This window comes from Sorex fumeus, unplaced genomic scaffold (assembly GCF_029834395.1).
Source record: "Sorex fumeus unplaced genomic scaffold, SorFum_2.1 ptg000098l, whole genome shotgun sequence".
NCBI classification, from domain to species: Eukaryota; Metazoa; Chordata; class Mammalia; order Eulipotyphla; family Soricidae; genus Sorex; species Sorex fumeus.
The window spans coordinates 87079992-87104636 of NW_026606155.1; the positions used below are offsets into that span (position 1 = coordinate 87079992).

Consider the following 24645-nt stretch of genomic DNA (forward strand, 5'->3'; position numbering starts at 1 on the left):
CTAATCAGGAAAAACTGGGAACAATAAAATTGTCTAGAAAAGGGGAAAGACTTAAAAGATACGCTGACATTTGGGCAGAAAAAATACATGACAGCAATTAAATAACACAAGAGTTATTAAATCACACGATTTACTGATGAGTTACTACACCAACAAAGAACCATCAAAGGATTTACTGATAAGTTAAAAACAAGTTACAAAAAGAATAAACAGGATCTCACTTACAGAAAAATAATACCCCTCCTAAACATGTAAATATAAGCAGGTATATGCATGTTTGTAAAAGCACAAAGATAGAAAAATGGTAATAGGGGCAGAAAGACAGTGGGTAGGGCTCTTGCTTGCCTTGCATACATGTGGCTATCCCAGTTTCAATCCCCGGCAACACATATGGCCTCCAAGCAACGCAAAGAGTGATCCCTGAGTGCTAAACCAAGAGTAAGCCCTGAGAACTGCTAAGTGTCACTCAAAAACAATATAAATAAAAATGTGTAATAAATTGTTTCAGTTTAATGAAGAGAAATGTTCAGTGAAGTAAAAAGGGAAACTAAAGTTTATATTCTTCTGTATTTCTTTAACTTTTTTAAAAGGTCAGGGTTTTCTTCAGATGAGGAGTGGGGGCTTACCCAGCTGTATTTAGGGCTCTGTGCTCAGGGATCTCTCCTGGTGGTGCCTGGAACATGTGTGGTGCCAAGGATCAAAGCAGGGTTGGCTATGTGCAAGGCAAATGCCTTAATCCCCATACTGTAACTCCAGCCAAAAAAGGTTATGTTTTAATGCAGTATTTAGTTAACATTTGTTTGTTTGGGGACAACACTTATAGTGCTTAGGTGCTACTCTGGTAGATACTCAAGTGACCATGTAGTGCTAGAGATCAAACCTGAAACCTCCCAGATGTAGCTATACGTTCCAGCTCTCTAAGCAACCTCCCTGGCCCCTAAATAATTATTTTTGGTGCTGTTGTGTTTGTTTATTTTGTTTCATCTTGTTTTGTTTTTAGGCAACACCTCATAGTACTCAGGTCTTATCTCTGGCACTGCGCTCAAGTATTAGGATCACTCCTGGGTGGGCTTAGGGGGCCAGAAGGAGTGCTGGAAACTGAATCCAGGTCAGTCACATACAAGGCAAGCACCTTACCTACTGGATCCAGAAGTACTTTCATCAACTCTGTAATTTACTCAATAATACTACAACATTCTCAAAGTAACCAATGGCCTGGCTTTCATATCGGCTTCCCAGGTACAACAGTTTATATACCCATATATGGTATAATAAAAAAAATAATAAGGTAAAGGTAAAGGCCCTCCCGTTGTTCGTCAATTTGCTCGAGCAGGCCCAGTAACGTCTCCATTGGAGACTTTGTTGTTACTGTGTTTGGCATATCGAATACGTCACAGGGAGCTTGCCAGGCTCTGCCGTGCGGGCGAGATACTCTAGGTAGCTTGCCGGGCTCTCCGAGAGGGGCGGAGGAATCGAACTCGGGTCGGCCATGTTGGCTGCGTGCAAGGCAAACGCCCTACCGCTGTGCTATCAAAAACAATAATATAGATTACTAAACATTTATGAAGTCAACAGACAAACTACAATTAAATAAAGTGAAAAGAAGCTACTTAACAAAATTATGCATGATTTCATCCATATGAAGTTCAGAAACAGGTAAGACTATTCTATATTATATGAAAAACAAGCTGAAAGGGGACTCAAGGAAAGAGCTATCACAAAACAAGAGGTTACTGCAAGGTGAAGAAAGATTATAATCTAGAAGGAACAATGTGAGATAGCTTTTGAGAGCTGACAATGTCTTATTTCTTGACCAAAGTACTATTCACACTGGTATTCATTTTATAGTTATTCTTTGAACTAGTCATATGTTTCATACAACCTCTTATATAAAAAAAATGTATCTCACAAAAAAATGTAATAGTTATCCTATCACAGTAAATGCTTAACCAAGAGTTAAAGGTTCAAATTATCAAAGCTCTTGTAAGAATTCAAGAACTTGTTGGGAATTTAAACTAGATGGCCATTATGGTCATTAGATAATCTAGAAGTTTTATTAATCTATTTCATACCTTGTAGCGATGATTTTTATGAACACTATTCTGGAAGCAGTCCATACAGAGCACACATGTCGGATCAATTGCACAGTCCCTGAAAAAGATCAAAAATTAAATTTCACTCCCACTGATTTTAAGGATGATTATAATAAAGGTGAATGAGTTCTTGCATGGTACATAAACTAAATATAAAAATGCCTTAAAATTTTAATTCTAATTTTTTGCCTCACATTAGTCATACTGGTCCTTTATTTTATATATTGATACATCTCAAGAACCCAAGACACTGCCTGGCATAAAAGAGATATCAATTAATACTTAATGAATAAATTAAATCTCTGAATATCTTTCCTAATAACAATATATTTTAAAACGTACTGCTTTATTTGGCATTTTCAGAAAAACATTAAGAATAATATAAATTAGCACAATTAATAGAAAAGTAAAGGTAAAGGTAAAGGCCCTCCCGTTGATCGTCGATTTGCTCGAGCGGGCCCAGTAACGTCTCCATCGGAGACTTTGTTGTTACTGTGTCTGGCATATCGAATACTCTCGGTAGCTTGCCGGGCTCTCCGAGAGGGGCAGAGGAATCGAACTCGGGTCGGCCATGTTGGCCGCGTGTAAGGCGAATGCCCTACCTGCTGTGCTATCGCTCCAGCCCTAATAGAAAAGTATATTTTAATTAAAGAATTAAAGAGATGGAATTGACATTTAAAAAAAATGTTTAAGGGATACAGGAAAAAAAGATTGCCTAAGAATATTCCCCAAAATAAATATTATCTACTAACCTAATCAGAACAGTTTCTCAACCAGATAATTATTTGCTGGGGGAAGAAGGACTGTCAGTAGGATTGTAAGATACTGTAAGATGCTTACCAGCAATCCTGGCCTCTACCAGCTAGTTTCCAGCATCATTACCAATTAAAATTGCCTCCATGTATCATATGTAAAAAATTAACCCAAGAAAAACATGCTCTTTACCAATCTAAATAATTTTAAAGAGGAGCCTCTTCCTGTTTGTCCCCAACACGGCACCCGGCTTTCTCCTCCACCAGGTTGTACCCCCCAACACACATCAGGTACCCATAGACGGCGTGGCCTCTGCAGAAGTGGGCGTGGCCTGATTCTGGGCAGGCAGACACTCACACGGCCACAGGTAATTACTCATACCCAGCAATCTTGTGTAATATCTCCGTCTCCATACCACCACACCAACATGAAGAAACAACGCAAATTCCCACCACGAGGAAAGGATGATGAAAAGAAACCAGAAGCCTCATTAGGTATTACTCACCTAAGGGAGCTCTCTGATAAAGAATTCAGATATGAAGTCATGAAGATGTTCAATGAACTCAATGAAACAGTGAGACAGATATCCAGTAAATTAGAGGAGGACATGAAAGAAACAATTGAGAAAATACTGGAAGAAATGAGAGCAGACATTGGAAAGCTACGCGCAGAAATGTCACGAATAAAATATTCGGTAGATGAAATAAAATAAACCTCAGTCTGTGCCCTTAACAACGTGTAATTCCATCGAGGGCCAAGACCCAGAGACTACAACCCAGCTCCCAGAAGACAACAACACAGTCTCCTGCCTCCGTGCCTGGCTGTCCTCACCAGGGCTCTTTGAGGAGGTTGGGTTGAGTTTCCCATCCCACCCCAAGCAGAGCCCTGGCAGCTGAAGACCTCCGGTTCCAGTCACGGCCATGCATAAGATCACTTTCCACACGTTCAGCCGAGCCTCATGCATGAAGGAACAGGCAGAGGAACCCAGGTGTGCGGGACCCGGGGTGTAGATCTCCAAGCCTGCTCGGATTGGGACTGGGCCTCCTCCACCCAGATCCTCCATCTTCCAGTATGTAGGCGTTACACCCGCATTAACGGATAAGACCCAGAGACTATAAAACCAGTGTTGGCGCAGATGTGGCGAGAAAGGGACTCTCCTTCACTGCTGGTGGGAATTGCGACTGGTTCAGCCCTTTTGGAAAACAGTATGGACGATCCTCAAAAAATTAGAAATTGAGCTCCCATTTGACCCAGCAATACCACTCCTGGGAATATATCCCAGAGAGGCAAAAATGTATAGTCGAAGTGATATCTGCACTTGTTTGTTCATTGCAGCACTCTTTACAATAGCTGGAATCTGGAAAAAACCTCAGTGCCCGAGAACAGATGACTGGTTAAAGAAACTTTGGTACATCTACACAATGGAGTTCTATGCAGCTGTTAGAAAAGATGAAGTCATGAAATTCATATACAAATGGTACTACATGGAAAGTACCATGCTAAGCGAAATGAGTCAGAAAGAAAGGCACAGACATAGAAAGATTGCATTCATTTGGGGAACATAAAGTAACAAAATAGGAGACTACAACCAAGAATAGCTGAGATAAGTACCAGGAGGATTACTCCATGGCTTTGAGGACAGCCGCACACGCTAGGGGAAAAGGCAGCTCAGATAGAGAAGGGAGCACCAAATAAAGGGTGTTGGGAGGTTCCTCTCAGGATGGGAAATGCGTGATGAGAGTAGACTATAGACTGAACAAGATTGTCACTCAATGGCTCTTTTGCAAACCACAGCACTCAAAAGGATTGAGATAACAAAAGGGAATGCCCTGCCACAGAGGTAGGGTGGGTGGGAGGGATACTGGGACTGGTGGTGGTGGAAAATGGGCACTGGTGGAGGGATGGGTATTCGATCATTGTATAACTGAAACCCAAGCACAAAAATTTGTAAGTCTACAACTGTACCTCATGGTGTTCCACTAATAAAAATTTAAGAAAAATAAATAAATTAACCAGCTCCCAGAAGCACGCGGGCGCATTTGTGGCCGCTCAACATCTTATTATCTAGTTCTTACTCTGGATAACCTGGCAGGCTACCACAAGTATCCTGCCCACACGGCAGAGTCTGGCAAACTCCCCATGGCGTATTCAATATGCCAAAAACCAGTAACAATGATGGATCTCATTCTCCTGACCCTGAAAGAGCCTCGAATGTGGAATTTTCTAAAATCTCAGGGCTAGGATGAAGGAGACATTACTGGTGCCTGCTCAAGGAAATCGAGGAACAACAGGATGACAGTGACAGTGCCCTCAACAGTAGAATGGCTACAGCAAAAGACAGAATCAGTGAGCTGAAAGATGAGCTGCAGGAAGCCTACAGGCAACAACAAACAATGGCAAGAGACCTCAAAATAGCCTTAGAGGGAATCAGAGTCCTAGGGGATGATTCCAAGAGGAACAACATTAGAATCATTGGAGTACCAGAAGCTCAGGGAAACAGTCTCAATGAAAAGGTAAAGGTAAAGGTAAAGGCCCTCCCGTTGATCGTCGATTTGCTTGAGCGGGCCCAGTAACGTCTCCATTGGAGACTTTGTTGTTACTGTGTTTGGCATATCGAATACTCTTGGTAGCTTGCCGGGCTCTCCGAGAGGGGCAGAGGAATCGAACTCGGGTCGGCCATGTTGGCCGCTTGTAAGGCGAACGCCCTACCCGCTGTGCTATCGCTCCAGCTCAATGAAAAAGCCAGAGTTAAACAAATCATTGCTGAAAAATTCCCAGAGCTGGACAATGCAGGCATCCAAATTAAAGGAGCCCGAAGGGTGCCAGCTAAAAGTGACCCTAACAAAAACACTCCAAGACATATCATAGAATGATGGATGCTGTGGATAGAGACACAATACTGCAAGCAGCAAGGTCAAAGAAGGAAATCACATACAAAGGAGCACCCCTTAGCTTCACAGCAGACCTATCAGAGGAAACCCTCCAAGCCCAAAGTCAATGGTGGGATATAGTGAAAAAACTCACTGAAATGAATGCTTCACCAAGAATACTTTATTCAGATAAACTCTCAAACTCGAAGGAACAGTACACTATTTTCTACATAAACAACAGCTCAGGAACTTCATAGACTCAAAAGCAAACCTAAAAGAAGGGCTAACGGGGTTACTGTAAGACAAGACAAACCCCTACAAGCACAATAGACCCTTACAGAAAGAGGACACAAACCCCCATAACAATAATCTCTCTCAACATCAATGGTCTAAATTCACAAATTAAGAGACACAGAGTGGCAAAATGGATTCAAAGACAGAACCCAATATTCTGCTGTCTATAAGAAACACATCTGAACAATGAGGACAAACACAGACTCAAAGTCAAAGGATGGAAAACAGCCCTGCAAGCAAACAACCCCCTCAGAAAAGCTGGGGTGGCCTTACTAGTATCGGACAACATAGATCAGGTTGAAAAAGATTAGAAGGGACAGTGAAGGCCATTTTTTATTAACCAAGGAATATGTACAGTAGGAAGAAAACACACTCCTAAACGTATACGCACCCAGTGAGGGACCAGCCAAATACCTACAACAACTGCTAACAGACCTTAAGAAGGACATTACAAGCAACACAATAGTAGTTGGAGACTTCAACACCACCTTATCACCCCGGATAGATCAAGATTAAAACACAGCAAGGAAATAATGGCTCTGAAGAAAGAAATAGAAAACAGAGAATTAAAAGATCTATACAGGATTCTATATCCCCCCCAAAAAAAATACACATTCGTTTCCAGTGCACATGGAACATTTTCCAGAATAGATCATATGCTGGGCCACAAAGCATACCTCAACAGAATCAGGAAGATAAACATTGTATCAACTATATTCTCAGACCACTATGCACTGAAGATAGAAGTTAATTATGTACAGAGCAGAAAACCAAATCAAACCCCTGAATAACACCTCGATGTTGAACAATGAGTGGGTCAGGAAATAAATCAAGGAAAGAAATCAAAAGATACCTAAAAACAAATGAGCATGAAGACACGAGCTACCAGAACCTATGGGACACAGCTAAAGTCATGTTAAGAGGAAAATTTATAGCTCTGCAAGCATTTCTCAGGAAGGAAGAAAGAGCCCACAAAGACAACTTTACTTCGCAGCTCAAGATCTTAGAAAGGGACCAACAACAAAAGGAGCCAAACCAGGCAGAAGGAAAGAGATCATAAAACTTAGAGCAGACTTAGCAGTGAACTGTTCTAATTAGTGTATGTTTCAAGGAAATTGCTAGTAGGAATTTACACTTCCTACTGAAGGTGTACTTAACTTTATGAATCTTCAAAGCAAGTGCACCAAGAATTACCATGTTCAATGAAACAAAAAAAAATTGTCTTGGCTTTTAAGAGAAAGATGAAAGCATCATCACATGAATAAAGATATTAAAATCAAAAAAAAAAACTTAGGGCAGAAATCAATGACATGGAAACCCAAAAAGCAATCCAAAAGATCAATGAAACCAAGAGCTGGTTCTTCAAGAAAATAAACAAGATAGATAAACCACTAGCAACACTCACAAAGAAAGAGAGAGAGAGAGAGAACCCTAATAAACTGAATCAGAAATGAGAAGGGAGATATCACAACAGAAATGAAAGAAATTAAAAAGATCATCAGAGAATACTTTGAAAGTCTATGCCACAGAACAAGAGAACCTAGAAGAAATGAATAAATTCCTGGATTCCTATAATCTCCCAAGACTGAATCAAGAAGATCTAGAATGCCTGAATAGTCCTATTAATATCAAGGAAATTGAAACTGTTATCAAAAGTCTCCCCAAAAACAAAAGCCCAGGTCCAAATGGATTCACTAGTGAATTTTTCCAAACATTTAAAGAGGACCTATTGCCAGTTCTTCTCAAGTTTTCCCAGGAAACTGAAGAAACAGACTCTCCCAAACAGTTTCTATGAAGCTCATCCCTCTCTAATACCAAAAGGAAACAAAGACACCACAAGAAAAGAAAACTACAGGTTGATATCCCTGATGAACACAGATGCAAAGATTCTCAACAAATACTAGCAAATAGAGTTCAACAACTCATCAAAAAGATTATACACCATGACCAAGTGGGATTCATCCCGGAGATGCAGGGATGGTTTAACATTTGGAAATCAATCAACATAATCCATCATATCAACAAAAGAAAAGATAAAAACCATATGATCATACCAATAGATGCAGAGAAAGCATTTGACATGACCCAGCACCCGTTTATGATGAAAACCCTCGCCAAAATGGGGATAGAAGGGACTTTCCTCAATATAGTTAAAGCCATCTACCAAAAGCCTATGGCAAGTGTCATCCTCAATGGGAAAAAACTAAGAGCCTTTCCTCTAAGATCAGGGACAAGACAAGGATGTCCACTCTCTCCACTGCTGTTCAATATAGTTTCGGAAGTACTTGCAATACTGGTCAGGCAAGAAAAAGATATTAAGGGCATTCAGGTAGGAAAGGAAGAAATCAAGCTCTCACTATTCGCAGATGATATGATATAGGTTTTAGAGAACCCTAAAACCTCTACCAAGAAACTCCTAGAAACAACAGACTTGTAAAGTTGCAGGCTATAAAATCAATATCCAAAAGTCCATGGCTTTCCTATATGCAAATAATGAGAGAGAAAAAAATGACATGAAAAAAACAATCCCATTCACAATTGTGTCCCAGAAAATCAAGTACCTAGGAATCAGCTTAACTAAGGATGTAAAAGACCTGTACAAAGAAAACTACAAAACACTACTTCAGGAAATAAAAAAGGACATGAGAAAATAGAAAGATATCCCCTGCTCATGGATCAGGAGAATTAACATTGTCAAAATGGCAATACTCCCCAAAGCATTATATAAATTCAATGTGATCCCTATGGGCTGGAGTGATAGCACAGCAGGTAGGGCGTTTGCCTTGCATGCAGCAGACCTGGCCGACCCGAGTTTGATTCCTCCACCCCTCTCGGAGAGCCCGGCAAGCTACCAAGAGTATCTCGCCCGCACGGCAAAGCTTGGCAAGCTCCCTGTGGTGTATTCGATATGCCAAACACAGTAACAACAACGTCTCACAATGGAGACGTTACTGGGCCCGCTCAAGAAAAATCGATGAATGGGAGGACTGTGACAGTGATCCCTATACCGATACCCATGACATTCTTCAAAGAAATGGAGCAAACACTCCTGAAATTCATATGGAACAATAAACCCCCACAAATAACTAAAGCAATTCTAAAAAGAAAATGGGAGGAATCAACCTCCCCAACCTCTGGGTCATCCACTCAGGAACCATCCACACACCAATCTGAGGTGGGCATTTCTTTCTTTTACTCCATTGTATTCTCCTCTCACTCTATCTCCTTTCTCACAGTTCCAAAATAAAACTATTTTACATCACAATATACTCAAAAAGAAATCTTTACTTTCCGAACAAAAACAGCTAGTGCTGGTGAGGAGAAACGGACTCTCATTCACTGCTGGTGGGACTGTTGATTGGTCCAGACATTTTGGAAAACAATAAAAAACACTATAAGACCCCCACTAACCACCTCCAAATCCATGTAAGCTCATCTTCCAGCCTCACTCCGGAGACTCATAAATCTTGAAAGAGATCAACTAGCTGAAAACAATTTTTGAACACCTGCTCATGGCTGAGATATCCGGGGGTGGGGGTGGAGGGGAGTGTTGAGTGGGGAGGGTGGGTCAGTGCTGACTCAAACAGAGTCCTGGAAGCTGCTCACTTCCACAGTCCAAAGTCACTACCACCTTGCCTCAGCTGCATTCCATTATCTCAGGACCAGGCCTCACTGAGAAATTAACCTGTCCAGAACTCAGATATTGGGGTTTCTGTGACTGAAATCTCCAGGCTTTCTCTGAGTCAGGATGAGCTACCTCCCTCCACCTTCTGTATTTCCAGAAGCCCCACCCAGCAGTCATGCCCATACCCCAAAACCACAGTCCAGTTAAAAATTTAACTTCAAATGTACTGCCCAGTCAAAAACTCTAGAATTCCTGGAGCATGTGACCACATTAGCTATACAACATCTCCGAACTACAGCACTGAAATTCCAGTAGAAGCACACAAAATTGGATGGGATGTAACATAGAAGTCAACCAATCTCAACTATCAAATACATTAATACACAAGTCTTGGGCTGGAGCAATAGCACAGCGATAAATAAGGAAATTAAAACCACTTAATACAATATAATAAAATTCCTAATCTCATTTGCATAAGTAATTTTTCAACTCTATAATATTAAAAAACAGGGCTGGAGCGATAGCACAGCAGGTAGGGTATTTGCCTTGCACGCAGCAGACCTGGCCGACCCAAGTTCGATTCCTCTGCCCTTCTCGGGGAGCCCTGCAAGCTACCGAGAGTATCTCGCCCGCAGAGCAAAGCCTGGCAAGCTCCCCATGACGTATTCAATATGCCAAACACAGTAACAACAAGTCTCATGATGGAGACATTACTGAGCCCGCTCGAGCAAACTGATGAACAACGGGAGGACCGTGACCGCGACAGAAGTCTTGCAACATTTTAGTAATCCTCATATAGGACTTAAATATACTAATTTTCTTCTAGGGAAATATTTTTCTATTATTCTGTTAGCAACTTATTGGTAACAAGCAATATGAAATAAACTATTGTGGGCCTGCTATGGGGGCATGCCTTTGAGGGGTAGTTGGGAAAATTGGAGACAACGGTGGAGGGAAGGTGATGGTGATGCGATTGGTGTCAGAATATTAAATGTCTCTAACATACCATCATGAACAACTTTGTAAACCACAGTGTTTAAATAAAGTGTAGGAGGAAACATTTTACATATGTCAGCCTACCAATTTCACGTAAACTCCAAAATATACTAGCATAAAATTCAAAACATTTTTTATTAGTGATAGGTAAGGCATGAGTATTGTGATAATGAGATCCAAGTATAAAATGAAATTTAATGCAACATATTTTAGATTGCACTACACTGCACTGTCCTCCCGTTGTTCATAGATTTGCTCGAGCGGGCCCAGTAAGGTCTCCATTATGAGACTTGCTATTACTGTGTTTGGCATATCTAATACGTCACGGGTAGCTTTCCAGGCTTTGCTGTGCGGGCAAGATACTCTCGGTAGCCTCTCTGAGAAGGGCAGAGGAATCGAACTTGGGTCGGCCAGGTCTGCTGCGTGCAAGGCAAACACCCTATCCATTGTGCTATCGCTCCAGCCCTGTTTCTTTAGATTATAGAGTTGAAAAATTACTTATGTAAATGAGATTAGAAATTTTATTATATTGTATTAAGTGGTTTTAATTTCCTTATTTACATCAGTTAAAATCAAATAGCAATCACAAATTTATTTTCTGATAAATTTATTTTATCAGAAAATAAATTTTCTGATTTATTTTCTGATCATTCTACTTGCCATTTCTTTAACTTTGGTGGAGTAAGCAATATAAAGTAAATTTGTTATGTGTCTAAGGGGTCCAGGTTAGGGTTGTGAGGGAAATTGGGACACTGGTAGAGGGAAGGTCACACTGATGGTGTTGAAACACTAAATGCCTGGAATAACAATATTATGAATAACTTTGTAAATCATGTGTTTTAATAAAAAATAAATTTTTAAATTTATTTATCCCTCCCTTTCCCTCTCTCACTCCCTTCCTTCCTCCCTCCCCCTCTATACAACTGCTGAGAGGATATCATGTATATCCCTTTACCTTCCCTTTAATACTCAATTCTTGTCCAGAATGATTATCTTAACTATCATTGTCATAGTGGTCCCTTCTCTATTTTAACTGCCCCCCTCTACTTGTAGCAAGCTTCTGGCAGTGAACCAGTCCTCCCAGCACTTGTTTCTACTGTCCTTGGGAGACTATATGCTTTAATTATAACATCTGCTGTCAATATTCATGGATTTCTTACAGAAATACTGTTGGAGTAAAACACAGAGCTCTGACTCTCCAGGGAAGAATTTTCAATTCTAATATATATCAGAACCCAGGGTTCTGATATGAATATGTAAACTATTTTATGAAAAAGGCAAAAAAGGGGAAAAAAACTGTTCTAAATCTATCCCTTATATACTTTTGAAGAACAGGAAGAAAGGGTTAAAGAAATGCTTATATATAAGTTATATATTAAAAGTTGTACTAGCAAAAACATACTATTAGGTGTATTTAAAAAAGCAACCAAACAACTGATTAAATGTCCTATATTTATAATAAGGAAAGAATTGCACACTGTAAGATTGATACAAAATATCAAGACTAATGATGATAATCATTCTTACCTACAAGAATAAGTTGTCTCTCCACTTTTGAAAACTTTTCCACATAGTTGAAATGCTCCGCTGTGCTTCAATTTCTCTAAGCAAATATCTGGATCTTCTCCAAATAAGTACCATTCCAGGGGAGCGAATATTGACACCTGTATACTCTCTTCCTGCTTTTCCAAATCTGGGTCCATTTCAGCAAAATAAATTTCTGGTACCAATTGTGCCAAGTGATGCAAGAAAGTTGTATAAAAATCAGCTTGCTGATCCCACCACTGAAAAACAAAATTTAGGTTTTATCATTTTTTAATTAAATTTATCAAATTAAATTTAAAATGAAATTTTATAATTTCATTTTTAAAGACATAGAGGGACAAGTTCTGCAGTTTCAGTTAAAGTACTCTTGTTTTATTCCCCACCAATACAGAAAGAAAGTGAGTGGCTTAAAAAAAAATCTTGATAATAGATTGCTGATGCTATACTATAGATACCTGGAAAAAAACGAATATCAAGACCAGAGGAGAGCTCAGGGCAGAATGTCTTCCTTGGAAGCATGAGTCTGATGAGGCCATGCATTTCATCCATGGCATTGTACCCAATGCTTGAGAACAAACCCAACAGGTATGCTATTTGGATCCTCAGTGCCACAAAGTGTACAATCTCCAGCATACTGTTACCAAATGTATGATCCCTGTGTACAACCACAACCCACTGTGCTGCACTGAGCAATGCTGGGTGTGGTCCCCCCAAGAAACAATAAATAAGATAAAAATAAATAAGCAAAAACTGGCTGGGCTGGAGATTTACCTCAGTGGAAGAATACATGCCTCTATATGTATATGAACCCTGAATTCAATTTCTGATACCATACAAAGCAATAAAACCCTGATCATATTCAAAATCAGCAAGGATGCAGAAAGCTAAGAAAATAAAATGCTGAAACACAAACTGGTCTAACTACTTTACAGAGAAGTTGGCTCATTTCCTATAAAGTCAATAATCAAAGTCCTACGGACCTAGGTATCTGACCCAGGAAATAAATCTCTACCTGTATGTTATATAATTTTATACCGTAATCACCAAAATTAAAAAATAACCCAATTGTTTTCAACTGTGAATTATAAACTATGGTACATACCAACCATGTAATAACTCAGCAACAAAAGAATTATCAACACATACATCAAAATATACTACTATGCAAGAAATCACACTCAAAAGTCTATTTTACTGACTCTTAACAGTTGGGACAACGTTTGTATTGAAAGCATGTGTGTAAAAAACTCCAAGGGCGGCCAGGGGGTGGCCTCAATGGCTTCCCCTGGCCACCCAAGTTCTGGGGGAACTGGGCCACTCCCCCAGCCACAGCGGCCGGAGCCCATGGGGCAGAAGGCGGAGGAAGCGAGGGCCAAGCCAGTGGACTGATCAAATGCCGTTTAGTCCATTATCATCCACGTTCACTCCTGTCTCTATCTCTGTCTCTCTCTCTCTGTCTCTCTCTCTGTCTCTCTCTCTGTCTCTCTCTCTCTGTCTCTCTCTCTCTGTCTCTCTCTCTCTGTCTCTCTCTCTCTGTCTCTCTCTCTCTGTCTCTCTCTCTCTGTCTCTCTCTCTGTCTCTCTCTCTCTGTCTCTCTCTCTCTGTCTCTCTCTCTCTCTCTCTCCTTCTCTCCTGGCCCCCAATCTGGAACCCTTCTCTCCTGGCTCTAGCTCTGGCTCTCAATCTTGATCCTCTCCCCCCAGTTCCCTCTTACAGTATAGTTAAATCCCCAAACCATGAGGGGCTGGGTGTACACATAGGTGTGGTCACAATCAATAGGGGTAAAGTTCTTTCCCTCAGGGGATGCAGCCTCTAGGACAGATTCTCTTTCAGCAGGATGACCCACCCAAGGGTGCCTTCAGGCTTCCTGACACCCCAAAATTGCCACTGTGCCTTTGGCCAGACCCCAACAACTTGAGACCAAGTTTACCAAGAAATTAAATGGCCAAAAGTTAGTTATGTGGGAGCCATGCCCACAAACCACCTCCGGCTCAGCAATACAAGCTCATTTATTGGCCTTATTTCAGACATCCATAGATAAATCTCTAAAGAGATCAAAAGCCACAGTTAATCTCAGGCCCGAGCATGGCTGAACAGACTGGAGTAAATCAGAGGTGGGGCAGGTTGGCCTGTGTCTGCCCAAACAGAGCTCCCAGCAGCCACTTGCTTCCACAATCCAAAATCACTGCCACACCCCCAACCTGACTCCAACGTCTCAGTACAGAACTCACCAAGATATAATCTGCTGAAAATTCGGGTATCTGGGATTTATGATTGAAATCTCCAGACTTTCATGGAGTTGGGGTGGACTACCTCCCATCACTTCCCAATACACGTGGAAGCACTGGCAGTCACCCCCACAAACCAACTCCAGCACCACCCTGTAAACTCTATTACTGGCCTTGCTTCAGAGACCCATAAATAAATCTCAAAAGAGATCAAAAGCCTGAGACACAGTAGCAAGTCCCGGAGGATAATACAGAGCCAGGGATCTCTCTGGGCCTTACCAAGCCAATTTCATCAGGGCACCCCAAAAGGAGCAGGTGCAGTCTCCCCACCTACTCCAGATGGAATCCTGGAGAACAACAGCTTCCACAAGCAAGGACCCAGGTTCCAAGACTAAATCTCCATGCCGCATGGTGCAGAGATGCCAGGCTTCCCTCCCTGGCTCCCTACCTGCTTGTTGGCCTGGCTGTCACCTCCACAATGTGACTCCAGGAGCCATCTTAGCACAACAACAGCTCTGGTCCAGAGATGCCCAACTGAATCCCAAAATGGATCAGTGCCCTACAGAAATGTCTCTGGAACCCAACCATTTACAATCTAGGATTCCAGAAGTGCGTGGCTGCGGCACCCAAGATATTCAATATGAGCAATGGACAATAAATGATCTAGCATCGGCCCCTGGCAGGCAGGCTTGAATGGTGGTAGGAAAATTCAAGCAAAACATAATGCCCAAAAGTAGAGAGAGAGAGTATTGGGGAAATTGCCTGCCATGGGGGGAGGGGGAGATATACTGGGGGCACTGGTGGTGGTGGAAGATGTGCACTGGTGGAGAGATGGGTGTTCAATCATTGTATGGCTGAATCTCGAACATGAAAGCTTTGTAACTGTATCTCACCGTGATTCAATTTAAAAAAAAGTAATGTGGAGTTCATGCCCAATTCAATCAGCTTAATCAATAGCTGAATAAATAGCAGTACTCCTACATTAAAAAAAAAAAAAAGAAAAGAAATGCCCTTATTATTGTTGCTTACTATTATTATTCACTGGCAAACTCTGCTTAAATGTGAAATCTTATTAACCCAAACCATCCAATCAGCCCCACATTTTTTTTTTAATTTTTATTAGTGAAACACCATGAGGTACAGCTGTAGACTTACAAATCTTTGTGCTTGGATTTCAATTATACAATGATTAAATACCCATCCCTCCACCAGTGCCCATTTTCTATCACCATCAGTCCCAGTATCCCTCCCACTCCCCATCCCCCCATCCCCCGCTGCCTCTGTGGCAGGGCATTCCCTTTTGTTCTCTCTCTCCTTTTGGGTGTTGTGGTTTGCTAAAGAGGCATTGAGTGGTAATGATGTATGGTCTATAGTCTACTTTCAGCATGCTTCTCCCATCCTAGGAGGATCCTCCCAACACCCTTTATTTGGTGCTCCCTTCTCTGTCTGAGCTCCCTTTTCCCCTAACATGTGTGGCTGGCCTCCAAGCTATGGAGCAAACCTCCTGGTACTAATCTCAGCCACTCTTGGGTGTTTGTCTCCTATTTTGTTACTTTATGTTCCCCAGATGAACGCAATCTTTCTATGTCTATCCCTCTCTTTCTGACTCATTCTGCTTAACATGATACTTTCCATGTAGTACCACTTGTATGTAAATTTCATGACTTCATCTTTTCTAACAGCTACATAGTACTCCATTGTGTAAATGTACCAAAGTTTCTTTAACCAGTCATCTGTTCTCAGGCACTGAGGTTTTTTCCAGATTCTGGCTATTGTAAAGAGTGCTGCAATGAACAAAGAAGTGCAGATGTCACTTTGACTATACTTTTTTTCAGCCCCACATTTACAATCCCATCAACGGCCCAGGCCCAGAGACTATAAAACCCAGCTCCCAAAAGCGCATGGCCGCATTTGTGGCCACGCAACATCTTATTATCTCATTCTTACATTGGACAACCTGGCAGGCTACCAAATGTAACCTGCTCTGGCAAACTCCCCGTGGTATACCCAATATGCCAAATACCAGTAACAATGATGGGTCTCATTCTCCTAACCATTTAAGAGCCTTGAATATGGCACTTTTTAAAATCTCAGGGCTGGGACGAAGGAGACATTACTGGTGCCTGCTCGAGACAATTGACGAACAACAGGATGATCGTGATCGTGATTGTGACATTTACAATACTATGTAATATCAGGTTTAAATACACAGAAGCAAGGGAAACATAAGAGGATTAAGAGCATCGTTTTCTACCATCAACCCAACATTAGCAATTTACTTTCAGTTAACATTCTCCCAATTAATACTATTCATTTAAAATGGGCTATCTTTCTGGTCTTATTATTTTATGATTGTTTTATAATTACATAAGAATTGTAAGCATTGGGGCTGGAGCGATAGCACAGCGGGTAGGGCATCTGCCTTGCACGTAGCCAACATGGCCGACCCAGGTTCGATTCCCAGCATCCCATACGGTCCTCCGAGCACTGCCAGGAGTAATTACTGAGTGCATGAGCCAGGAGTAACCCCTGAGCATCACCGGGTGTGACCCAAAAAGCAAAAAAAAAAAAAAAAAAGAATTGTAAGCATTAATCATTTAAAGCTAGCATTACATCTGTATATTTGTAAGTTATATTTTAAGTTATTTATAATTTTAAAACAATCTGCACTATGAGATTCTGTTTATATGATATTCTAGAAAAGGCAAAACTGCTATAGAGATGGAGGACAGTATATTAGTTGCCAGACTAAAAATGGCATTAATTAAAAGGCATACACTTAGATTCTAAGAAAAACTGTCACTATTCACAGACATGGTATTATATGTAGAAAACCATAAAAACTACAACAAATAATGATTAGAACAAATAAATTCAGTGAAGATGAAAGATACAAAATTAAATACATGAAAATAGTCGTTCCTGTGGCCAGACCCTGGTTTGATTCCTGGCATCCCATACAGTCCCCAGAGCAACACTAAGGAGGGATTCTTGAGTGCAGAGCCAGGACTAACATCTGAGCATTGCTAGGTGTGATCCAAAACACACACACCAAAAAAAAAAAAAAAAGAAGAAGAAGAAAAAAGAAAACCCATAAATGAAATAAGCTTTTTTTAAAAAAGAAAAGAGTTATTCTGTTTCTATATATTGTCTATATATGTTTCTATATATATTGTTTCTATTTCTGGTCACGTAATGAGATTTAAAAGACGACCGCTGGACTAGAGCTGTTACCGACTGGATTCCACAGGATGTCAAAAGACCGCGTGGCCGCCCACCTACCAGATGGTCAGACTTCTTCGTGAAGATCACGAACGATCGGTTTGAGGCCCTTCATGTTCCTGGAGCGAACAGATGCCATTGGGCTACACTAGCACGCGACAGGGACAAATGGAGACGTTACTGGCACCCGCTCGAGCAAATCGACGACTAACGGGAAGTGATTAAGTGATATATATTGTTTCTATATATATGTTTCTATATATGTTTATATGATTCTATATATATGTTTCTATATATATTCAATCTATATATGTTTCTATATATATATGGTCTATATATTGTCTATATATGTTCTATGTATGTTTCCCTCCCCACCCCAAGCAGAGCCCTGGCAGCTGAAGACCTCCGGTTCCAGTCACGGCCATGCATAAGATCACTTTCCACACGTTCAGCCGAGCCTCATGCATGAAGGAACAGGCAGAGGAACCCAGGTGTGCGGGACCCGGGGTGTAGATCTCCAAGCCTGCTCGGATTGGGACTGGGCCTCCTCCACCCAGATCCTCCATCTTCCAGTATGTAGGCGTTACACCCGCATTAACGGATAAGACCCAGAGATTATAAAACCAGTGTTGGCGCAGATGTGGCGAGAAAGGGACTCTCCTTCACTGCTGGTGGGAATTGCGACTGGTTCAGCCCTTTTGGAAAACAGTATGGACGATCCTCAAAAAATTAGAAATTGAGCTCCCATTTGACCCAGCAATACCACTCCTGGGAATATATCCCAGAGAGGCAAAAATGTATAGTCGAAGTGATATCTGCACTTGTTTGTTCATTGCAGCACTCTTTACAATAGCCAGAACCTGGAAGAAACCTGAATGCCCAAGAACAGATGACTGGTTAAAGAAACTTTGGTACATCTACACAATGGAGTACTATGTAGCTGTTAGAAAAGATGAAGTCATGAAATTTATATACAAGTGGTACAACATGGAAGGTATCATGCTAAGCGAAATGAGTCAGAAAGAGAGGGATAGACATAGAAAGATTGCATTCATCTGGGGAATATAAAGAAACAAAATATGAGATTAATACCCAAGAATAGCTGAGATCAACACCAGGAGGATTACTCCATAGCTCAGAGGCCAGCCAGGCATTCTAGGGGAAAGGGCAGCTCAGATAGAGAAGGGAGCACCAAATAAAGGGTGTTTGGAGGATCCTCCCAGGAGGGGAGATGCATGTTGAAAGTAGACTATGGACTGAACATGTTTGCCACTCAAAGCCTCTTTTGCAGACCACAACACTCAAAAGGAGAGAGAGAACACAAGGGATTGCCCTGCCACAGAGGCAGGGTGAGATGGGAGGGATGGGGGTGGGAGGGATATTATCCATGGTGGTGGAAAATGGGCACTGGTGGAGGGATGGGTATTTGATCATTTTATAATCGAAACCATAGCACAAAAAATTGTAAATCTACAATTGTACCTCATGGTGTTTCACTAAAAAGAAAAAAGAAAAAAGAAAAGAGTTATTCTGTTTCTATATATTGTCTCAATGTATATCTCCTAAAGATACTTATAAACTACAAAAGGGAAAAGTGAATTTAAATCAGAAAAACTGCATATAACTATTTAAACAAATGATTAAAACTATATTACCAGCAATAAAAAATTGGCATCAAGAATCCCTTTTAAATGATATATTAAAAGGGATATGTCCAATGTTTTGTGTTATTCTTGCCCATACTGTATAGCCTATTGCAATCATGACAAAATAAACTCATACTTAAGAATATTTTATAAAATGACTTCTAAATTCTTCAAAAGTATCAAGATTATGGAAACAAGGAAAAACATAAAAATACAATCACAAACTGGAAGAGACTTTGAAGGAACTCTTACACTGTTATATATTGGGAGAGACCAAGGAAAATGTAATGCGGGACCCAAGTTAGAATCTGGGAGCAGAAAAAGCACCTAAGTGGAAAACCTGGTCAAATTAAAATAAAAGTTGTAGTTTAATTAGTACCAATCTCAATTTCCTGTCCCTAACAATAATGTCATAGTTATATAAGAAACTGACACTAGTGGAATGAGGCATGAGTGATGTAAGAAAACAATTTGTAACATTTCTTCAAATTTTCTCTAAATGAGTTGCAAAATAAAAAGTTAAAGGGGAGGGCCAAAGAGATAGATAGTACAGCAGGTAGGGAGCTTTTGCCTTGCACACAGCCAACATGGGTTCAATCCCCAGCATCCCATAGAGTCTCCCAAATAGCACCAGGAGTAATTCCTGAGCTCAGAGCCTGAAGTAACCCCTGAACATCGCTGGGTATGACCCAAAATGGAAAAAAAAAAAAAAACCACAGAGGAGAAAAAACTGATAGCGAATATTTATTCACTGATGTGGATAGACAACTGATTTACAGCTCAGTAAATTACAAAGTAGTATGTATCATCTCATTTTTTTGAAACATTGCATATATTTTATAGGAAGAAAATCGAGAGATATACAAAATGTGGTATAACAGTGTCAAGGGTTCCTCCAAAGTCTCTTCCAGTTTGTGATCTTAGCATATGAAAATAATTTATATGTTTACTTACCTAATATGAATAATATATTCACATTAATTCCATATCTTGATCATTTTAATTGTGAAATTTTAAATACTTAAATAAAAATTTTTAGGAAAGAACAAAAAGATACCTCCCAGTATTCTAACTCCAACTTTTCTAGGGTATGCGGAACAACCTTTCTGCATTAACTCTGACAACTATTGTAGTAGACAAGTAACAGAAAGGTCCTATGAAATATCTAGGGTTATTTCCTTCAAATATCACTAAATGGGGTGAGGGGGAGTCTGTACATTCAGTGCTATACATCAAACAGAAAAATCCTTTTCTGTCCTTACCTATATGAAAAGCACGCAGAAAATCCTTTTCAAGCTTTCATGAATATTTTCAAGAATATAAGAAACTTCAGTCACCAAACCCTACAGGATCGTTTCTAGACAAAGTTTCCCATTTTACAGATTAGAAAACTGGGACTGGAGCGATAATACAGCGGGTGGGGCATTTGCCTTGCATATGGCTGACCTGGATTTGATTCCCAGCATCCCATATGGTTCCCCCCCACCCCCAGCACCGCCAGGAGTAATTCCTGAGTGCAGAGTCAGGAGGAACCCCTGAGCATCGCTGAGTGTGACCCAAAAAGCAAAAAAAAAAAACAAAACCCTAAGTCACAGACAGAAATAAACTGTCTCATCCAAGAACAAAAACCAACTAGTATCAGAGTCCAGGATCAAAGAGTTCAAGTGCTCATTCCACCTAAGTAAATATGAAAAGACAGTTCTTTCCCCTCCATGGGCAAGGGATGTAGCCCAGCTGTAGAGCACTTGACTTTGGGATGGAGGGAGAGATGGGAAGTCTCTTTTTTTTTTTTGTCCAAATGTGACTTGTTAATAACTGTCTAATATTCCTGCATACTACTAAATATCCTAAAATTATTTAAAGCATGCCACATGTCTGAATATAAAGAACTAATATCTTTACTGGCTGACTTGATCAGAATATCTGGGTGCTGATGCCTTAAATATTCTCTCCCTCAATTTTATACCATTAGCTCTTATCTTTCCACCCACATACCTCCTCACATTACTTTCAAAATTCATATACTTTAATCAATTCTTCACTGATCAAAGAAAATTTCTCTCCCCTCTAGTTCCAATACAATATTTAAAAGAGATACTCATTGAATCCTTAAATCTCTACTAAATGTCATTACTTATCTTTAAATACATACATCTAGTCTCCTCATCCAGATCCTTAGCTTCCTGAAGGAAGGAACTCTGCTTTCCCCATATCTACATGACTCCCACAAAGAACAAAACAATGTTCTTAGTAATTGCAGAATGTTACAGATTTTTCAGGCACTGGGATAAAGCCAAAGTTGGCATTAAGTTTTCTGAAACTTTGTTACATTCTTATAGGAAATAAAGATGTTTTTCTAAAACACTGCCAAAACTGGGTTCTGGGGACTGGAGAGATAGCCCAGTGGGTAGGGCGTTTGCCTCCCACGCAGCTGACCCAGGTTCGATTCCCAGCATCCCATATGATCCCCTGAGCACTGCCAGGAGTGATTCCTGAGTGCAGAACCAGGAGTAACCCCTGTGCATCGCCGGGTGTGATCCAGAAAGCAAAAAAAAAAAAAAAAAAAAAAAAAAAAACTGGGTTCTGGAGAGATAGTACATCAGGTAAGGCACTTGCCTTGATTCGATCCTGGGCATTCCATATGGTCCTCTAAGCACCTCCAGGAGTGATCCGTGGAGTGATCCCTGAGCACAGAGCCAGAAGTAACTCCCAAGCATTGCCAGATATGGCCCCAAAACCAAAAATAAATAAATAAATAAATAAATAAATAAATGAAAGAGTTTCAAAACTATCCAAATTCTTCAGTTGAGTCCTTTTTATTTCCAGAAAAGAAAAATTATGTAGGATATATCTTATTGGGTCCTTCAGGAACTATAGGTGACTGGAGTATATTTGATTTTTATTATGATGGTTTGTTTTAGCATTGTCTTCTGTTTGAGATAAGAAAGAAAATGAAAACGTTTAAGTTCAATGTCCAGGGGAGGAAACTCTTTTTGCCCCAACCTTTGGAGTTAAGGAAAGACTTTGGTAATTGAGTTATTTAAAACAAATTCCCACAACATTTAAATTCCCAAATTTTCCTCAGACATTTTCCTCAACCCCATGGAGACTAAAGATATAGTCTGAACTCTGACCCTGGAACTTGGATGCCTGTTTGGGAACAACACTTTGAAAAAAGAACTAACTTAAGTCCGTCCTTCACGCCCTACCGAGGTCACCAGTCGCCCCCCGCGAGCGGCTCTCCAGCACGGCCATGGCCCCAGAAGCACAAGGACTTAATGCAGAACCCAGCAGCTTGGAGCAGAAAAGTGAACGGACTATGCGTTGATCCAGCCCATCAAGTCTGCCGGAGGGGAAAGGGTGTTGCCCCATTCGCCCTCTCCTCTCTGGAAAGAAAGATGGCGGCCACATGGGAGCCTTGTGGACAGCAGGTATGAGCCGGGAGTGTGGGGGCGACTAAAACCTCATGGGAAGGGGGGCGTTTCGCTCCGCCCTTCACGCCCTACCGAGGCCACCAGTTGCCCCCCACGAGCGGCTCTCCAGCACGGCCACGACTCCAGAACACAGAAACCAATTTCTTAACTATCTGACTTTCAGTAGAAATACTTCCAGGGTCAATAGGTAAAATAGCAGAAATCCAAAACCAACATTTGATTCTTGAACCCAGCTGTAGAAAGCAAATCACTTCACAATGCTTTTTCAGCATGTCTGATTTGGGGGGGGGGGGGGTAAACTCTAAATAATAGTGGTGAATCTTTTATTGAAACAATCTAATCAAAGCGGATAGAGTGTTAACTAGAATTCATCTGCCTCACAGGGACGGGGAGGGGTGGGGGGTGGGGTTTTATTGGGGTTCTTCATGGGAAAAAATAAGTATTGGTAAAGGGAAATGTGTTTGATATTTGCATGACTGAGACATAAACCTGAAAGCTTTGTAACCTTTCCCACAGTGATTCAATAAATAAATTAAAAAAAAAAAAAAAAAAAAAAAAAAAAGAACTAACTTAAGGCAGATCCCCTTTGTTCAAGCCTTAATGTATCCCTTCCATACACTCTGGAACGTCTATAGAATTCTCAGAAGCCTTGTAATTCTTTTTCTAGTTCTTCAGTTTTTAAAGTGGTAAAATCTGTAGTTTCTCAAACTGCACACAGCACATAATTGGGTTAGTAACTGCAGCAATAGTAAGTACCAGGAAATCTTGCTAAACAAAGTTTTCTTTGATAAATTCATAAGGTTTAAAATAAGAAAACTAGGAATCCCTAGTTTAACTACCTAACCCAAAGTAAAACTTTACCTACAACAACATGAACACCTACAAAACTAATTCTCTAGGTCTGTCGGAATATTGCTCATAATTAAACCAAAATATAGCACAGCGGGTAAGGCATTTGCCTTGCAAGCAGCCAATATGGCAGACCCGAGTTCAATTCCCTCACCCTTCTTGGAGAGCCTGGCAAGCTACTGCACGGCAAAGCCTGGCAAGCTACCCGTGATGTATTCAATATGCCAAACACAGTAACGACAAGTCTCACTATGGAGATGTTACTGGGCACGCTTGAGCAAATCGATAAATAATGGGAGGACTGTGACCGTGACCTAATACATTCCTACAGCTTTTTTCCTATGTTGCCTGACATAATCCAATTATCTTTGATGCAATAGCCTTTCAAATTAAAAAAATCATCATTATGTCTTTCATTAATATTTTATCCCAGAGATAAACTAGAATATAAAAACTAAAGAAATCTGTTCAACCCTACAAATCAAATTTGGCAATTCTGAATGGCATGCTCCCCAAGTTAATTACTTTTTTTACAGACAATATGTATCCATACACAGTAGAGAACAATATTCTACCTTTTTTACTAGAAGCACAAAACTTCTTTTAAAAATTACGTTCCTTTTCTGGCAATTATATCACATGTCTGAGTTTAGGGATATTGAAAAATCCCCCTATCACTCACATATGAGAAATGTTACATCTTCACAGAAAGTTGCCAAGGTTTCCTGCTGCAACGGTACTCAGACAAAACCCAGGGATCTTTCCTACTCCCAGCAAAATGCTCAGACAGCTCACTACCACCACCAACTACTCCTCACAGCGCCTTCGGACCACCCTAAGGCCTTGGCCATCTCTGGTACCAGGTCTCAGAGGCCAACTTTAATCACTAGATCAACCTGGAGTTCTAAGTCTCCTAAGATTCATCTACATGTACATGTCCTATTATTTTTATCTTAATGATGAGGCTTTGAAGAACTTTGCCAAATATTTTCTTCACCAATCTTATGAAGAGAGGGGCAGTACTGAGAAACTGGTGAAGCTGCAGACCTAAAAGAGAGAAGATCTTCCTTCAGGCTATCAAAAACCAGAC

The 24645-nt window shown here is 40.6% G+C and overlaps 1 protein-coding gene across 1 annotated transcript in view; it reads right to left on the reverse strand.

Moving 5' to 3' along the window:
- Window positions 1-24645, reverse strand: part of UBR1 (ubiquitin protein ligase E3 component n-recognin 1) — a 160881-nt gene that overhangs the window by 125151 nt on the left and 11085 nt on the right. Inside the window, exons 2-3 of the mRNA XM_056133371.1 lie at window positions 12159-12415; window positions 2073-2151 (exon numbers count right to left, since the gene is read on the reverse strand). Coding sequence (XP_055989346.1) covers window positions 2073-2151; window positions 12159-12415 — 336 coding nt within the window. The remainder of the gene's footprint in view (window positions 1-2072; window positions 2152-12158; window positions 12416-24645) is intronic.